General features: G+C 40.4%; 1 protein-coding gene across 1 annotated transcript in view; it reads left to right on the top strand.

The window, feature by feature from the left end:
- hells (helicase, lymphoid specific) overlaps positions 1 to 17,818 on the top strand; it is a 119,527-nt gene that overhangs the window by 97,989 nt on the left and 3,720 nt on the right. Inside the window, exons 9-22 of the mRNA XM_037680884.1 lie at positions 3,433 to 3,660; positions 4,649 to 4,831; positions 4,911 to 5,054; positions 5,595 to 5,791; positions 6,275 to 6,368; positions 10,032 to 10,193; positions 11,982 to 12,112; positions 12,343 to 12,487; positions 12,646 to 12,729; positions 14,403 to 14,522; positions 16,060 to 16,176; positions 16,563 to 16,722; positions 16,959 to 17,055; positions 17,154 to 17,230. Coding sequence (XP_037536812.1) covers positions 3,433 to 3,660; positions 4,649 to 4,831; positions 4,911 to 5,054; positions 5,595 to 5,791; positions 6,275 to 6,368; positions 10,032 to 10,193; positions 11,982 to 12,112; positions 12,343 to 12,487; positions 12,646 to 12,729; positions 14,403 to 14,522; positions 16,060 to 16,176; positions 16,563 to 16,722; positions 16,959 to 17,055; positions 17,154 to 17,230 — 1,939 coding nt within the window. The remainder of the gene's footprint in view (positions 1 to 3,432; positions 3,661 to 4,648; positions 4,832 to 4,910; positions 5,055 to 5,594; positions 5,792 to 6,274; positions 6,369 to 10,031; positions 10,194 to 11,981; positions 12,113 to 12,342; positions 12,488 to 12,645; positions 12,730 to 14,402; positions 14,523 to 16,059; positions 16,177 to 16,562; positions 16,723 to 16,958; positions 17,056 to 17,153; positions 17,231 to 17,818) is intronic.

Consider the following 17,818-nt stretch of genomic DNA (forward strand, 5'->3'; position numbering starts at 1 on the left):
GATTGAACAGTTAGAGGCCTGTATTAGACATGAATGGGAGAGCATTCCTATTTCTAAACTTGAGAAACTGGTCTCCTCTGTCCCCAGACGTCTGTTGAGTGTTGTAAGAAGAAGGGGGGATGCCACACAGTGGTAAAAATGGACTTGTCCCAACTTTTTTGGGATTTGTTGACACCATGAAATTTGGAAACAACAGATTTTTCCCTTAAAATGATACATTCTCTCAGTTTAAACTTTTGTTCTGTGATTTGTGATCTATTCTGAATAAAATAATAGATGTTGGCACCTCCACATCATTGCATTCAGTTTTTATTCACAATTTGTTTAGTGTCCCAACTTTTTTGGAATCCGGTTTTTAATTACTTAATAAAATATTCAAAATAGCCATCTTATACTTAAAAGCTCTAAGGGGGTGGGGTTGTGTGTGTAGCAGAGCACTGTGCATGTATTGTGTGCAGTTTGGAGTCTGCTCCCCCTCTAGAAGGGGAGCAGAGTGGGGGATGGGGGAGTTTGGTAGGTGGGGCTCTTGGTTATGTTGATAGGGTGGGGCGCCTATCGTTTCCTGATTTGTTACGGAAGCTGATCCGTAGTGCAGCTCATTTGTGCATACGCTAAAAGGAATACTTCTGGGTCGCACGGATCGCCATTCAGTATGCTAGATTAAGGAAAAAATACTAATATAATTCTGTTTATGAATAGGAACTTTCTTAATTTACTTTAAAAAGTATGTGCTCCGTCTCCGCCGATTTTCATGTTGCTAATTTACGTCACTCGTATTTCCGTTAAAATCATTGTCATATTTACGTCATGGTTAAAATGATATGCAGCTTCAGCACTGAGCGTCACTGTTTCACCATGGAAATAGTTCATTCTGTATCTTGCAGGGTTTTCTCATTCAGCCCAGCCTGGGGCTCAGGTCTAATGCATCACATATCATCTTAACCAATGATTTGTAACGGAAATATGAGTGGCGTAAATTAGCTACATGAAGATCGGTTGAGGTAGAGCACGTACTTTTCTAAGTAAATTAAGACAGTTTTTATTCATAAAGATCGGTGATCCGTGCGACCCAGATGTACACTACGTATCATGCTTCCGTAACAGATCGGGGAATGACAGCACCCTCCTTGGATAACTGAAGGGGAAACACTGAACTACAAGCCCTGACAACACATAACACGTCTGCTGATATTATTTACATAATAAAATAACCAAATTATCACATAATAGTCAAGTCAACTTTATTCATAAAGCACATTTAAAACAGCAGCTGTTACCAAACTGCTTAACAATAAAATAAACAGGAGTAATTTCATGGGAAAAAGTAACAAATAATGATTGTACTGAAAATTAATTACAAGCATCAAAAGAAAAACAGAACTGTAAAATATTAAATCGAGACAACACTGGCTTAATAATAATAATATTCATTCAACCTTTATTTAGAAAGATAAATCACATTGAGCCTAGAAGACTCATTTACAAGTGAGATCTGTTTGGACAAACAGAAAGTAGTGAAACTGGACACATGTAGGAATTGGAGGCGAAAGAATTCCTATCAGACTTTTTTCCTGCCTGAGAAGAAAAAACTTGATATTGAAAATCACCTCGCACAAACAAGCACATAGTGACGTAGACATTCTGCAGAGGGGGGGAGATGACGAGAGCAATGAGCATGTTCATAGACGCTCTCGAGGTCACTGTAAGAGTTCTGATAAGGATGTAATAATCAGCCAGTGTCCTCTGGTGAGATCTGTAAACATTCTCGAGGTATGTTGAGGAATGGCCAAGAATAACGTCTATGAGAATCCAAGAGTCCTGGAATGATGACACAAAGTTTATTCAGCTGGTTTCATCTGGTTACCAGTTGGAAATTCCTCAGGGAGGGGGTGGTGAGCGTCAGATCACATGTTCTCCAGATGAATTCAGATTCAGATAAACACACAGTTGTTTTGGGGACAGGCAGAACTTAATGACATCTACCTTGAGTCTGTGTAGGTCCAAACGCTTCCGAAATGTCCAAATTACATGGCCACACCGATGGAACGTGACTGAGTAAAATCCCCGAGATCTGATCCATTTTGCCCAAAGCATTTGAGTCTGGGTACTTGAGACACGAACCAAGCCATCATAAAGGCAAGCAGCGTGATCAGGTCCCAATTTGCTGCCGACGACTTCCTTGATTGTAGATAAAACCAACAACCAGACGAATCCAAAAAAGCAGGAACCAGTTATCGCAAATCCAATTAAATATGTGTCCTTAAAATCCACAAATGGCAGCAGAGATAGACACATCATCAAATCTTCCAGTCGATGAGATATCCAGCTGTGTGCGTGCCAACAGGGTAAATCGACTCGCCTGAAGCCTGTCTTCTCTTTGAAGAAATGTTGTAAATTGAGTTGAGGACCAACTGGTCAAAACAGTCCATAATTATGGTTCGGAAGAAATGTAAGAGAGTCTCACAAGCAGTTTCACAGACAGACAGAGTAGCAAAGCAAAGCGGAGAGGGAGGAGAGAAGCATCCGATCTCGGCACGAGCAAGTGGTGAAGATATTCATACACCATCAAGTACACAAAGAAAAAGAAAGTACCATCTCATCTATAGACCCACCCATATGAGAGAAAACTACAAAATAGCGGCACCTGTCCAAAGTATTTTTTTTCTGTTAACTTGACTGTATCCTGTACCATCCCAAACACATGAGTAATATTAAAGTTGGCAATCGTGTGTCGTGTACAATTTTAATTTTTCTTCTCATGTACAATCTTACTTTGAAAAACTGTGAAAGAGCGAGTCTGCAAAAGTTGAACTGTGAAGTAGCGAGGGACTGCTGTAGTCCTTATGTACCAGAGTTTTATTCAGCTGACTCGACACACACAAGCACAACTGATACTGCTGGCTCTTTCAAGGAAAGTAATGTGCTTCAAATGTTTTCTGTGGGTTTTGTTATTTACAAATGTACATTTCCACGGTACCCTAAGGTCTGATCACTAAATGGGACACTCCTGGAAAAAGAAAAACTAAAAACTAAGAAACAAGCTGTGAACAAAACGGAGTTCTAAATTCATGGATTAAAAAAAGTCTCTGTTATTTTTATGAGTTCTTTTGGACCCAAATGTGTTTTAGAGATTTTACAAAATTTTTCTTAGTGTAAAGTTGAACTTTTTATGTCAACAAATGAGTAGATTTTTACATTAAGCTGATGAAATGTAGAAGTATTGCATAAAATTTAGAAAAACACATTTCTAATTCCAAATAAAAAGCCACAAATGAAAAGTGCAACAAAATGTTTGCATGTACAGCCAAGTAACACATTGCAGATAAATTAAAATCATTAACTCAAAGTATTGTGACAATAACTTTCTTCATAGAACTATCTTTTGTCTGAGTAATGCTAAATGTGTATTTCATCATTTTTTATTTTTTTAAGAATGGTGCTTCTGTCCAGAAGAAACTAGAAGCTGAAGATATCGAAAAGCTGAGTGATTCCAACCAAGACATCAAGGATCGCCTGTCGGAGACTGTTCGAGAAAACGCCAAGCATCTCCTCCATCCTGACAGGAAGGTGAACGGGCAGCCGGTCCCTATGCAGCAACCACAGCTGTTCTCAGGAGGGATCATGAGGTGGTACCAGATCGAGGGCATCGAGTGGATGAGGGTGAGACTGGCAGGATGAAAGCTTTTTTTTTTGGCTGTACACTGTATCGTATTTTCCGCCGTACACGTCGCACCACCCTATCAGTCCAAATATGTCTAAAGTGGAAAAATCCATAAATGCGTTGCTTCACCGTATACATTGCATCTCATGCATCATCACTGACAACCTGGAAATGTGGGCCGGTGTTGTGCCAAAAATCGATTGGCTGCCAAATGGCAGCTGCGGGGAGTGTGCACGGGAGGACTTTAACAAGATAAACACCTAAAACAATTATTTGTTTGCTCCATATTATAGTAAAGGTGTGTCTCAGTTGAACTTTTACTTAATAAATTCACTTCAGTGGTCAAATTAGCTGAATTTCTCTGGAGCGGTGCAGTGAAATGAAGCTGATTTGACGGTTGCTCCAGGCGAGCTGGACGAAGGTGGCAGTGTATGGCAAGCTGATTGTGTCATTAATAGCCACTTTTACCTATTACATGATACAACAGCATGCCATACTACTAGATTGCCATCTAGCAGCTGAAAATGATAGCATTCAATATTTTCAGGTCAGAATGAATGAAAACGGTCATATCTCTGCCAAAAATCAGTTTATAAATATGAGGGGGAAAATCCATAAATACATCGCTTCAGTTTATAAGTCGCAGGGCATGCAAATTATGAAAAAAAAACTGCAACTTATATGGCGAAAAATACGGTATGCGTCATTGTTGTAAAAGCCTTGTTGATTTTTAGCCATAATTTAGGAATTTATGCTAATAGCATTTCAACACAAATGTGGTCAGGAACAAGGTTTAACTAGATGATACATTTCAAAGTAACATCTACATAAACACAATTCTGTTACTGAAAACATTGTTAGCTTCTGTTACAGTCTGAACAGAGCTTGTGTGACTCCAACAAACCCCGCTGATTGCTTCATGGTGGCCTTGATGTTCCTGTTTTGGCTGGTTGTTACCAAGCTGTATGTGTTTTCCTCTGGTGGCAGATGTTGTGGGAGAATGGTATCAATGGGATTCTGGCTGATGAGATGGGACTGGGAAAGACCATTCAGTGCATTGCTCACATCGCCATGATGATCGAGAAAAAAGTGATGGGCCCTTTCCTGGTGGTGGCTCCTCTCTCCACTCTGCCCAACTGGATCAGTGAATTCAAGCGTTTTACACCAGAGGTAACTGCAGGAGTTTTCAGAACCAACAGTGAATCTGGTTCCATCTGTAGCTCTGTCTGAACAGAGTCATGTGTTCTAGGTGTCTGTGCTGCTGTACCATGGCACTCAGCCAGAGAGGGCCAAGCTGCTGAAGCAGATTCGCAGGGTTCAGGGGACCCTCAACATGTTTCCTGTAGTCGTCACCTCCTTTGAGATCTCCATGATTGACAGAAAATATCTGCAGGTAACGTCCTCTAGAACAGGCCTTTTGAACTAAATTGCTCGGGGAGCTACAGCTCAGGTCATCCAGTAGTTATTGTGTCTGAGAGCAGCCTGTGCTGGAGGCTGACTGCTAATCATCAACATAACTGAGTCCATAGTGTTCTTCAAAGAACTCTGATGGATGAGGGAGTGAAGGGGTTTCATCTGCGGTGCCACAGCTGACCGCCCAGTCACGTTTCCAGTTATTGATGACCTGCTGTCAGTCACGAGTTTGTTAATGTGATCAAATCCAGTCTGTTTTGATAAATAAATAAAAACAGTTATGGGCTTGAAGCTTGCCGCTTGTCAACGACCACTTCTGAGTTCACTGACTGAGCTTTGGTCCACAGGCCACCAGTTGAAAAGCCCTGCTTCAGAATTCAACTAAATGTTTATTTTTTTATCTAGGTTGCTTGTAACACAAAGTCAGTTGAAGGCTTAACATATAAATGTCAACCAATGGTGTGAAGATCTGTAGATATTTTATTGCTGTTTGACTCATGCTGACTGTTTCCTGCTGCAGCACTTCCAGTGGAAGTATCTGATCGTAGATGAAGGCCACAGGATCAAAAACCTCAACTGTCGGCTGGTGCGGGAGCTGAAGCTGATGCCCACAGACAACAAGCTGCTGCTGACGGGCACGCCGCTGCAGAACAACCTGGCGGAGCTCTGGTCCCTCCTAAACTTCCTCCTGCCAGAGGTCTTCGATGACCTCAAGAGGTGATTTGTATCATTATTGATAAGTGATTACTGATCACCTGACAGCTGTAGTTTAGGTTAAAGATAACCTGTCAGTCTGGCCCTAATGTGACTCGTTCCATGATTTGACTGATTTCCTTTGTTTCTTTTTTATTCATTGCTGAGCAACAAATCAAAGTCAAATGCAAGATATACATAAGGTGCAAGGTTATACAAGGTCTTTGTTTGTTCTGACCATACCTTCTGATCTGCTCAAGATAATCTATTTAAACTTGATATATACATGCATCACTAGATGGAGTGTCACACAATTTTTATCATCCCTGCTTCAGGTTCACAAATCAGTGTCAAACACTTTGCTTGTCCAGGCAATTGCTGTAGATTGCAGTATTTCTGTATAACAGTTTGTCATTGGGTGTATAATGTGCTGTTTCCGGTACTTTTGTGGTGTTCTTTCATATGATGCTAACTTAGCCTTAATTCCTTTTTGTTTTTTTTGTACAGCTTTGAGTCGTGGTTTGATATTGACTCCCTTGGTGATGCGGAGAGCGTGGTGGTAGCTGAACGTGAGCAGAACATCCTGAGCATGTTGCACCAGGTCAGTCCTCTAATGGCACTTTGCCCCATTGCCCCCTTTGCTTTCATCAGTTCTGCACCGCACCAGTTAAGGGCTTGCCCACTGCTAGTACCCACCCCCACTTAGCTTGGTTTATAGGACCTTGTTTGAGGTTCCAGGCAGGCTGCTCCAAGGTGATAATTTTAACACAAGCAGACAGCAGCCGTTGATGGACCAGCAGAGCTATGTCACTGAATGACCTACCCATCAAAACTGCAAACTACATCTGAACCTCCATTTCCTCTCTGATTATGTTGAGTGTGTGTTGTTTTTCTAGTTTTTGCTATGGAAGCTCCAAAAATTGTGCCATGGACCAGTGAGGTTCAGACATTCCTAAATTTATTGTCCAGTATTGGAATTCATCTGAGCTAAAGAAATTAAAGTCCAATTATAGGGCGATAAAGGACCACAACAGGGAGAGTGGCTTGAACACAATGGCCTGTTACGATACACCCATGGAGCAGGGAAACGAGTCACAGTGACAACTAGAGCTCTATCGGTAGAGCTAATAGTTAGACTGATATAGATGTTTTGGGACCTGTCGGTAGCTGCGATAATCGTCCCATTAAACACAGATATAAGCACTTCTAGTTTTCACCCCTAAAAATCTTGGAATCTTGGAATTGTACAATGTATCCAGCAGAGGGCGCATGAAGACAAGTCATTGTTGTTTACTTAAGTTTCACTTTCACGTACAGCACAGACGATGCAGAGAGCAATACTGTGTAGTATATTTTGCTGAACAGAACATGGTACGTTTATTTTAACTGATCTGGAAAATAAAATCAACAATAATAAATTCTCTTCAATCCTCCAACCCACTTGTCCTTAGCTACGTGCCTCTCAGGTTAGCAAGCTAACGTTTAGAAAACCTATCATAGGCTATTGCCTTCTAAAACTTTTCTCCAGAACAATAAAACTAATGTAGAGGTTAAATATATATCAGTGTTAATAACGTTATCTTTGTTGTCCTCAATTAAATGCATTGTTTGTCTGAAATCTTTACTTCTCTGCAAAGAAAATAAATCTCTGCTGTGGTCAGTACTAATGAAACCGTCACCATACGTGACTGACTGTTTAAACAACGAACAGGGAAGGGCGTTTCTTTGTTTAATTTATATTTTTGTACAAACCGGATTCCAAAAAAGTTGGGACACTAAACAAATTGGGAATAAAAACTGAATGCAATGATGTGGAGGTGGCAAATGTCAATATTTTATTCGTAATATAACATAGATGACAGATCAAAAGTTTAATCTGAGTAAATGTAACATTTTAAAGGAAAATTATGTTGATTTAAAATTTCACAGTGTCAACAAATCCCAAAAAAGTTGGGACAAGTAGCAATAAGTGGCTGGAAAAAGGAAATTGAGCATATAACGAACAGCTGGAAGACCAATTAACACTAATTAGGTCAATTGACAACATGATTGGGTATAAAAAGAGCTTCTCAGAGTGTCAGGGTCTCTCAGAAGCCAAGATGGTAAGAGGATCACCAATTCCACCATTGTTGCTCAGAAAGATAGTGCAGCAATACCAGAATGGTGTTACCCAGCGTAAAATAGCAAAGACTTTTAAGTTATCATCATCAACCATGCATAACATCATCAAAAGATTCAGAGAATCTGGAACAATCGCTGTGCGTAAGGGTCAAGGCCGTAAAACTCTACTGGATGCTCGTGATCGCTGGGCCCTTAAACGTCACTGCACCTCAAACAGGAATGCCACTGTCAAGGAAATAACAGAATGGGCTCAGGAATACTTCCAGAAAGCATTGTCAGTGAACACAATCCACCGTGCCATCCGCCGTTGCCAGCTGAAACTACAGTGCAAAGAGGAAGCCATTTCTATTCAAGCTCCACAAGCTCAGACGTTTGCACTGGGCCAGGGGTCATTTAAAATGAAGTGTGGCAAAATGGAAGACTGTCCTGTGGTCAGATGAGTCACGATTTGAAGTTCTTTATGGAACACTGGGACGCCATGTCATCCGGACCAGAGAGAACAAGGATAGCCCAAGTTGTTATCAACGCTCCGTTCAGAAGCCTGCATCACTGATGGTATGGGGTTGCATGAGCGCTTGTGGCATGGGCAGCTTGCATGTCTGGAAAGGCACCATTAATGCAGAGAACTATGTTCAGGTTCTAGAACAACATTATGCTCCCATCTTTCAGGGAAGGCCCTGCATTTTTCAACACGATCATGCCAGACCACATTCTACAGCAATCACAACATCATGGCTACGTAGGAGAAGGATCCGGGTACTGAAATGGCCAGCCTGCAGTCTAGATCTTTCACCTGTAGAGAACATTTGGCACATCATAAAGAGGAAGGTGCGACAAAGAAGGCCCAAGACGATTGAACAGTTAGAGGCCTGTATTAGACATGAATGGGAGAGCATTCCTATTTCTAAACTTGAGAAACTGGTCTCCTCTGTCCCCAGACGTCTGTTGAGTGTTGTAAGAAGAAGGGGGGATGTCACTCAGTGGTAAAAATGGACTTGTCCCAACTTTTTTGGGATTTGTTGACGCCATGAAATTTGGAAACAACAGATTTTTCCCTTAAAATGATACATTCTCTCAGTTTAAACTTTTGATCTGTGATTTGTGTTCTATTCTGAATAAAATAATAGATGTTGGCACCTCCACATCATTGCATTCAGTTTTTATTCACAATTTGTTTAGTGTCCCAACTTTTTTGGAATCCGGTTTGTAACACACTTGATAACTTTATGGTGAATAGTGGATAGAACATGTGAACGAACGCATGTTAGGAAGACTGTTTTTATGACCAGTGCACCACTTGTAAACCTAGTATGGGTCTAATTAAAGCGTGGATCTGATTAGCTTAGCTTCATGGTTGCTAACAGCCACGCTAAATAAACAAGCCCCGCTTCACTTGCTGTTTACTTGGATTCTTGGGGGTGGAAAAAGCTCAAAGTTTTCGGCTACTATATCGGCGGTTGCCTTAACCTCCCAATATCAGTATTGTCGATTGCCAAAATTTCCATATCAGTCGGGCTCTAGTGGCTACAAAACAACACAAAACTGATTCTTCCCCCAACAGCTTACTCCAAAGTGGAACAAACCAATTATGTTGATGCTAAGATGGTCTCTTTGGCACGCCCCCTCCTCCAGTGTTGGCCCTCTCCCTCGTCGATTTTCATGTCAAACTGGTTCAAAACCAACAAAGTCCATGCTCAATAATCCAAGTATTCAATCCAACAATTTTCAGTCAGGTCATCTGGACAGTTTCTTTTTTTTTGTGCTGAAACGTTTCACCTTCCATCTGTTCGTGTTTGATTAACTTCTGCTTTTCTACCAAGTCATGGTTACAGTAACCTGCTGTGACTTGTTGAATTTCCAAAGATTTAAAGTATACTAATGTTTTAATTTAGACACTGGGTATGGGAAATATGGACCTAAAATTTGTAATGGCCTTAAATTTTGGGAATAAGAGCAAAACCTCAGACGTCTTGAGGTCATGTGGGTATTTTTCAAATGCATAATTTATTTCTCAAACGTATTATTATATTATTGTCATTATAATATTCCATGTAATTGTATGTAAACTTTTTTCTATTTCTAAAGTTTTGTGTAATATTTTTTTTGAAAAAGTTAGTAAATGTAAAATTTTGTGCTGTGTCAGATTCTAACTCCATTCCTGCTGAGAAGGCTAAAGTCAGATGTGACTCTGGACGTCCCTCCTAAGAAGGAGATTGTTGTCTACGCTCCACTGACACCCAAACAAGAAGCCTTTTACACCGCTGTTGTCAACAAGACCATCACCAAGATGCTGGGCCAAGAAAAGGTCCAAACACTACAGACTGATGCAGGCTGTTCTGTTTTTACATTTCACACCCAGTCTCATGACAAGCCATATCATAGCAGAATATTTCCTGATGCTGCTCAAGAATCCAGGTAGAAAAATCTAACAATGTTAAGTCAGGTCCTCTGGATGGATTCTTCTTTGTTGAAACGTTTCATCTTTTATCCAAAAGACTTCGTCAGTCTAAGACACCATTTACAAAATGCCATTTTTGAGTGAAACTGCAGCTTTTCTGCTGCGGCTCGTTCATTTACCCAACAAACAGTCTCATTCTCTCTGAAACCAAAGGTTTCTGAATCCAGGTCTCTGAGAGTGGAGATTTTCGGGGGAACTGGAGGTGTGAAATGAAGTTCAAGTCAATTTTAATGTCATTTCATCACATGTGGTACATGAGGTGGAACAAAATTATGTACTCAAGGTCCCAGTTACATCCATCCATTCTTCCATTTTTCTTTACCCGTTTATTCCATTTTGGGTCACGGGGGTCGCTGGTGCCCATTTCCAGCAATCACTGTGCGAGGGGCGGGGTACACCCTGGACGGGTCGCAAGTCCATCACAGGGACACATAGAGACAAACGAGACAAACAACCATTCACTCTCTCACTCACACCTAGGGACAATTTTAGAGTTACCAATCAGCCTAACATGCATGTTTTTGGTCTGTGGGAGGAAACCGGAGTACCCGGAGAAAACCCACGCATGCACGGAGAGAACATGCAAACTCCACCCAGAAACCAGTTACATCCAAAAATAGCAAAAATATAAAGTGTAAAAAGAAACAGTATAGAAGGATCTGAGATCTAAACTAAGATATACACTAAACGGTACGCTAAAAGATCTAAGATATATGCTTAACACTAAGTGTGAAGTGGCACATGCACACTCCAGACGGCTGCAGTACACAATTTTCTGCACTAACAACACTTATAATAAATGTCAGAGAGCAGAGTGTTTTTGTGCTGCTCATCCTTTTTCAGCATGAAGGAGCAGAACTCATAAAATCCAGGGTCCAAAGAGACTTTAGTGTCTTCACCAGTTTGGACTAACTGTGATCACGCAGACGCTGCATGCACAATGAGCGTTGCCAGGTAAATTTAAAATGTCTTATTTACCCCCTCCTATTCTGTGCATATGTTCAGATAATGGAGGGATGGATTTTCAACAAACACAACACACACCTCATCTTAGAATATCTTTACTCAGCACATATGACAGTTTAGGTCAAAATACTATTATTTTAAAGTCACAGTACTATAGTTCGTATTTTTTATCTGGCAACCCGAATGACATGGAAATTACAGCTTTTTTGTGTAAACTCTCTTTTTTTGTTTATTGCCCCCAATAAACATTTAAAAAACATGTTTCCAGAGGATGTGCTCGTGTAAACAGGGCCTGAGTTTGCTGCAGGGTCAGACTGAAGAAGTCTTCTGGATAAAAAGCGAAACGTTTCAACGAAGAAGAATCCGTCCAGAGGACCTAACTTAACTTTAAGTAGCAGAATATTGCACATATGTTAATGTGACTTGATCCCTTCACACATCCACTATATCAGTTATTAAAAACAAAAACTGTTTAAACAGATGTTACAATCAGTGTCTTAGTTTTCAGCCATTTGGTCTCTAAAAGTTTGTATTTTCATTCTTGTCCTTGTATTTGAGACCACGTTGTTTTGAAGTTAGCGCTGAACTAGTGTTCATCTCAGTGATAAGTGTTGTTTTCTCATGTCTGCTTAGTCCCAATCATGAAAGAGTTGTATCTGTTTTATTTAGAAAGAGGCTCCTGTGGTGTTGTCGTCAAGCGGCAGACCAAAACGTCACAGCAGAAAGTTTGTGGATTACAGTGAAAAGGATTCAGATCCATCGCTTGACCTGGAGAGACTCTGCAAAGAGGCTGAGCTGAGGTCAGCCCCACTGATTCTGTTCCTGTTGTCATAACAACCAGGTGGAAGATGTTCACTGTTTTTAGTCTGACTCTGAGCTCCAGCATCAATGAGCCTAAAGTTTCTGCTGCTTTCTCTCTCACTGTCAGTACTGAACTCAGACAACACATAAAGCACATTTCTGCGTAACAACTGGGTTAATTGGGGCTTTGAGGGAAGCTGGACATTTCATCCCCTTTTTGTCTTCTTAGCCCCACACCAGTTCTGGATGTTCAGAGTCCATTGGATGCGCAGATCAACCTGAAGCTGCAGAACATTCTCATGCTTCTAAAGAGGTGCTGTAATCACCCCTACCTGGTGGAGTACCCACTGGACCCCGCCACACAGGAGTTCAAGGTAACTCTCAGACTTCTCTCATGCTGATGATGCTACTTACTGTTTCTGTGGTTTGGAGAAAACCATCGACTCCCAGTCGAACACAGTCAACTGTCATGACAGGCTGTTGTCAGGAGTACTGGAACAGGTGGTTTCTTCACACGTGCTTCTGTTTGCAGATTGATGAGCAACTGGTGCAGAGCTCTGGGAAGTTTCTTATACTGGACAGACTGCTGCCTGCTCTGAAGGAAAGAGGACACAAGGTGAACCAACTTTACAGCGTTCAGCACCAACGGAGAATATATTTTTTCAGAGCTAGAATCACTGACAGGCTTCCAGAGCAGCCAAACCAGCAGCTGTTACGGTTTAGACGGGGTTTGTAGAAATGATTTCCATATGTTCCACACTATACGTCGCGCCAGAATATAAGTCGCATCAGTCAAAAAAAGCATCATGAAGAGGAAAAACACATTAGACACTTTGAAGTGGAAGTCGCATTTATTCTGAAATGGAGGTGTCACTTCTAACCCGGGCCAGGCCAAAATAATGTGCTGGATGGGCGAGCCGCGTCGGTGGATGCGCACGGCTGATGATCCAATTTGGATCACCAGCCGTGCGCGGACGATTGACCGTGCGCGGACTGACCGGTTGACGAAGGTAAAATTCAAAAGTTCAGTTAAGCTTCAGCTGGATGGACCACTGCCATCGATCCATCCAAGCCATGCTGGACTCAGCCGCACACATCCGACGACCCAAAAGCCTAGAAGGCCCTCTAGTGGCTGCACCTGGTAATGTTTACTCCGGTTCATGTCAGTATGAATGAACATTTAAAGTGTCGTGTCATGAATATTGGATAACAAAACGCATATAAGTCGCTTCGGACTATAAGTTGCAGAACTGGCAAAACTATGAAAAAAACTGACTTATAATTGAATAGTACAGTAATCCCACCAGCAGAATGTACATCACAACAAAAAACACAAATTTTGATCATCATCCTACTACTAACTAGTTTTTTCATACACTTTTGGCTGTAAATGGACTGTACTTATTCAGCACCTTTCAATCTGATCAAGATACTCAAAGCTCTTTACAACAATCTGTGCCTCATTCACCCATTCATACAGCTCTATACTAGATCTATACAAAGATAATTGAACAAATCATTCTAACGAGACTAATCAGTGCTTTATCACATTCATACACCTGTGTAGGTCATCCCAGTGCCCAGATTGAGTTCTGTTCTTTTATTTTACAAGACTTTACAGAAATTAGAAAAAGGGGAACGTGTTCTATTGACCACAGGTCTAGGCTTGTCCTCAGCACGCAGGATGACTTATCGACATCAGTGTTTTTCACGTTCACCAAACTTAAAAACATCAGAGAAATTTACAAATGAACCATGTTAAATGGCATAAAGTTCAATTTTGGACATTTGTTAATAATTTAAAGTGTAGTACCTACACTAAATAAAAGCATCAGCACCAAGTAAAGGAAGGCCTTTTGTTTTGTCGAGGCATAAACCTCAAGGCATCTTATTGATAAAACTTTATTGAATTACCAGTTGGATTAAGCAATTACAGCCACAGATTTATTCACTTGGTAAGGTTTCGAACTACCGGTAGGTAAAATGAGCCTGAAGTGTAAATAGCAGCTGCAATAAGAGCTGGTCAGACTGATGTGTCCTGTGTTATGTGCTTTATCACAGGAAACACTTCAGCCTTTATGAATGGAATGAAAATTACTCTGGCCCACAACTCTATGCAGCTGCAACGTTCAAATCTGTACATTTGTGTGTACAATAAATTGACTTGTACTATTCTGAAACAAACACTATTCATACCAATGTGAACGTTGTGTCAGACATAAATGATCAAATCACAAAGGTTCATGTCCAGTAATAATTAATGCCTGTTTGTACGATCATTGTGGATAGGTTCTGATCTTCAGTCAGATGACATCCATCTTGGATATCCTGATGGATTATTGCTATCTGAGAGGCTTCCAGTACAGCCGATTGGACGGCAGCATGTCCTACACCGACAGAGACGAAAATGTGAGTTTTAAACTGAAAATGTTTTTAAAAAGTTTCACAATCACTATGTCCACTGAGAACAAGCATTTCACTGTTTCCTGTTCGAGTCCAAAGTCTCGACTGTCTCCTGTTTTTATCGGCTGAATGTTTATGAAGCATTCACTCTTGTCATCCATTTTTCGGTGTGATTCTCGTCCCACAGTTTTCAAGCTATTTCAACAAATCATAGATCAAAATATCAAAGTTCATGCTCAATAATCCAGGTACTGGTAAATAAATCCAACAATGACCAGACTGAACATTGTTGCACATAAATCAAAACGTTCAGCTCTTTCAGGACAATCCTGCTGTGACTTTTGGTTTTGGTGCAACTTTAGCTTTTTGAAATATTTGGCTTTTTCTGCCACTTTTTTCCTCATAGAAAATGACTTGAGCTCATTTTATATCCTTCAAATCTTTAGATGTGTTTACAACCCTTTACTGCTCCTTTTACATTTTGTTCTGCTTCAGCTTCTTTCAGCTTCCTTCTGCAAATATAAACTTTTTTCAGCTACTTCCAGCTAATTTCAGCTGTTTTGTGCTCCTTTCAGGTTCTTTCTGCTAACTACAACATCTTTGTACTCCTAACTTCTTTCTGCTAATTTCAGCTTGTTATGCTTCTTTTAGCTTATTTCTGCACGTTTCAGCTTTTTTTCTGCTATTTCTGCTACTATTTAGCAGTATTGTGCTAATTTTAGCATTTTCAGCTAATACTAATTTTTTTTTGCACTCATTTAAACTTTTTTCAACCTAATTCAGCAAAAATGTGCTCTCCACTTCCTTCTGGTAATTTAAGCTTCTTTCTGCTTTTTTGAGCTAATTTTTTCAGCTGTTTTTTATTCTAATTTCAGCTTTTTTTTCACATAATTAACACTTTTTGTGCTCATTTTTGCTTCTTTCAGCTTAATTGGGAAAACGTGTTCTTTTTGCTTTATTCTGATAATTTAAGCTTGTTCCATATTTTCAGCTACTATATTTTTGCTTATTTCAGCTGTTTTCAGATAAATTCAAGTTTTTTGGGCAATTTCTGCTACTTTCAGCCTAATTAACTTATTTCTACTAATTTCAGCTTAAGCTCATTTCAACTTGTTTTCTGCCATTTCTAGCTTTTTCTGCTATTTCAGCTAGTATTTAGCTGTTTTTATGCTAATTTCAGCATTTTCAGTTAATTCCACATTTTTGGAGCTCATTTCAGCTCCTTCCATTTCCTTCTGGTAGTTCAGGCTTCTTTCTGCTTTGCTGAAATCAGCAATTTTTTTTGCTGATTTCAAACCCCCCCCACACACACACACACACTAATTTTCTTATTTATGCGCTAATTTGTACTTATTTAAACTTAAAAGGTTTATTTAAACCTAATTCAGCAAATGCATGTTCTTTTTGCTTTCTTCAGCTCAAGTAGGCTTAGTTGTCCATTTCAGCTGTTTTTCAGCAGGTTCTTCTGTACACACTGGTTCACACTGCAGTCTTGCAGGAAATGCGATTTCTCTAGTTGATAATATTTTTTGTTCTCTCTCAGATGAAAAAGTTCTCCACGGAGCCAGAAGTATTTATCTTCTTGCTGAGCACCCGAGCAGGAGGACTTGGGATAAACCTGACAGCTGCTGACACGGTCATCATCTTTGACAGCGACTGGGTGGGTGCAGATAAAACACGAGTTGTTGGGACGAGTCAGCAGTTATCCAACAAATTATATTTAGGGCCCGTTCAACTTACACCAGAGAATCACGTGATCAGCACTTTACACTGCATTTCAGATGTTGAGTCCATATAAAAAGTAGACTAGGTCCGTGCTCCAGACTGACAGAGGAACACCACTCATGACTTTAAACTGACTGCAAAAGCAGCGGAGACACTGAAGGGTCCTGTACATGGTGTTTTATGGCTGTTCTCGTCAAAGTATAACCGTTTCCTCACTAACGACTCTTATTTAATGTGTTTGAGGAGCAGAAAACTGCATTTCACTCACACCTCGGATTATAAATTTAATAATATATGTAATGTCCCTGCTGTTTGCCTCAGAACCCCCAGGCAGACCTTCAGGCCCAGGATCGATGTCACCGCATCGGGCAAACCAAACCTGTGGTGGTGTACCGCCTGGTCACAGCCAGCACCATCGACCAGAAGATCCTGGAGAGGGCCTCTGCCAAGAGGAAGTTGGAGCAAATGGTCATTCACAAAAGTGAGTGGCTAAACTCTCCTCTTCAGCAATAGATGAACATTATTCTTATTCTGGTGCCCCCCCTCACCATCAGCTGCCTGACTTCAAATAATTATCACTCACTGCCATGAAAGTCATGTGTTTCCGTTGAGGATAACTATAATCACATGGGTCCAGTTCACAAGAAGTGGTTGCTGGTGACGGATCAGAGGTTGTGTAGAATATACTTCTATGATTTTTTTTGCTTTTCTCTACAGATAAATTCAAAGGTAGGAAAGCTGAACTGAAAGAAAACAAAAGCTGCGTCGACCTGAAGGAGCTCCAGGAGCTGCTCAAAGTCAAACGCACCGAGAAGTAAGAAATAATCCTTTGCCGCAAGTGACAATAATCACTTTACTTAATTAATCACCTTTATTTTGTCAGCATTAAAGTAACTAATCGGTCCCTTTCAGGGAGGTAAAGGCTTCAAAAGGGAAGGTGATCAGTGACAAGGACCTGGAGATTTTGCTGGATCGCAGCGACTTGCTGGGTGAGGAGCTACATTGTTAGCTTTATGGCAAATTAACTTTTAGCTTTTTGATCCAGACCTGCTTGTCTGTTTTCTCCCTTTCTGATGAGTGTTGGTATCACCAACCAAGGATTGCAGTTCATGTAAAATCAAAACTTTCCTAAATGATTTCATCATTTACTGTAACTCTTGGGCTACAGAACGCACCTGTCTCTAAGCCGCACATGCTAAATTTAAGATAAATCATAATTTTGTACATAAATAAGACGCTCTAGTTATTAAGCTGCAGGTATCCACGTTTCATTATCAAAATGTGTGGCCAGCGCCGGCATAGTGTGCAGCTCTTTCTTGAGATACAAGTAATACAAGATTAATATAATATCTGCAATACAAGATTCAGCCACCGGGTGGCGTTTCACACACTAGAGCTTTTGTGATCGTCTTCATGAAGCTTCTGTCTGACTCATGGTTAAACCATTCAACCAACAACATGAACACAATAACTATCCAAGCATTTTCACTGGACAGAACAGTGCCAAACACATACGTAACCAAAATTATATATATATATATATATATATATATATATATATATATATATATATATCT

The sequence above is a fragment of the Nematolebias whitei genome, chromosome 1 (assembly GCF_014905685.2).
Source record: "Nematolebias whitei isolate Nwh7 chromosome 1, NemWhi1, whole genome shotgun sequence".
Lineage (NCBI taxonomy): Eukaryota > Metazoa > Chordata > Actinopteri > Cyprinodontiformes > Rivulidae > Nematolebias > Nematolebias whitei.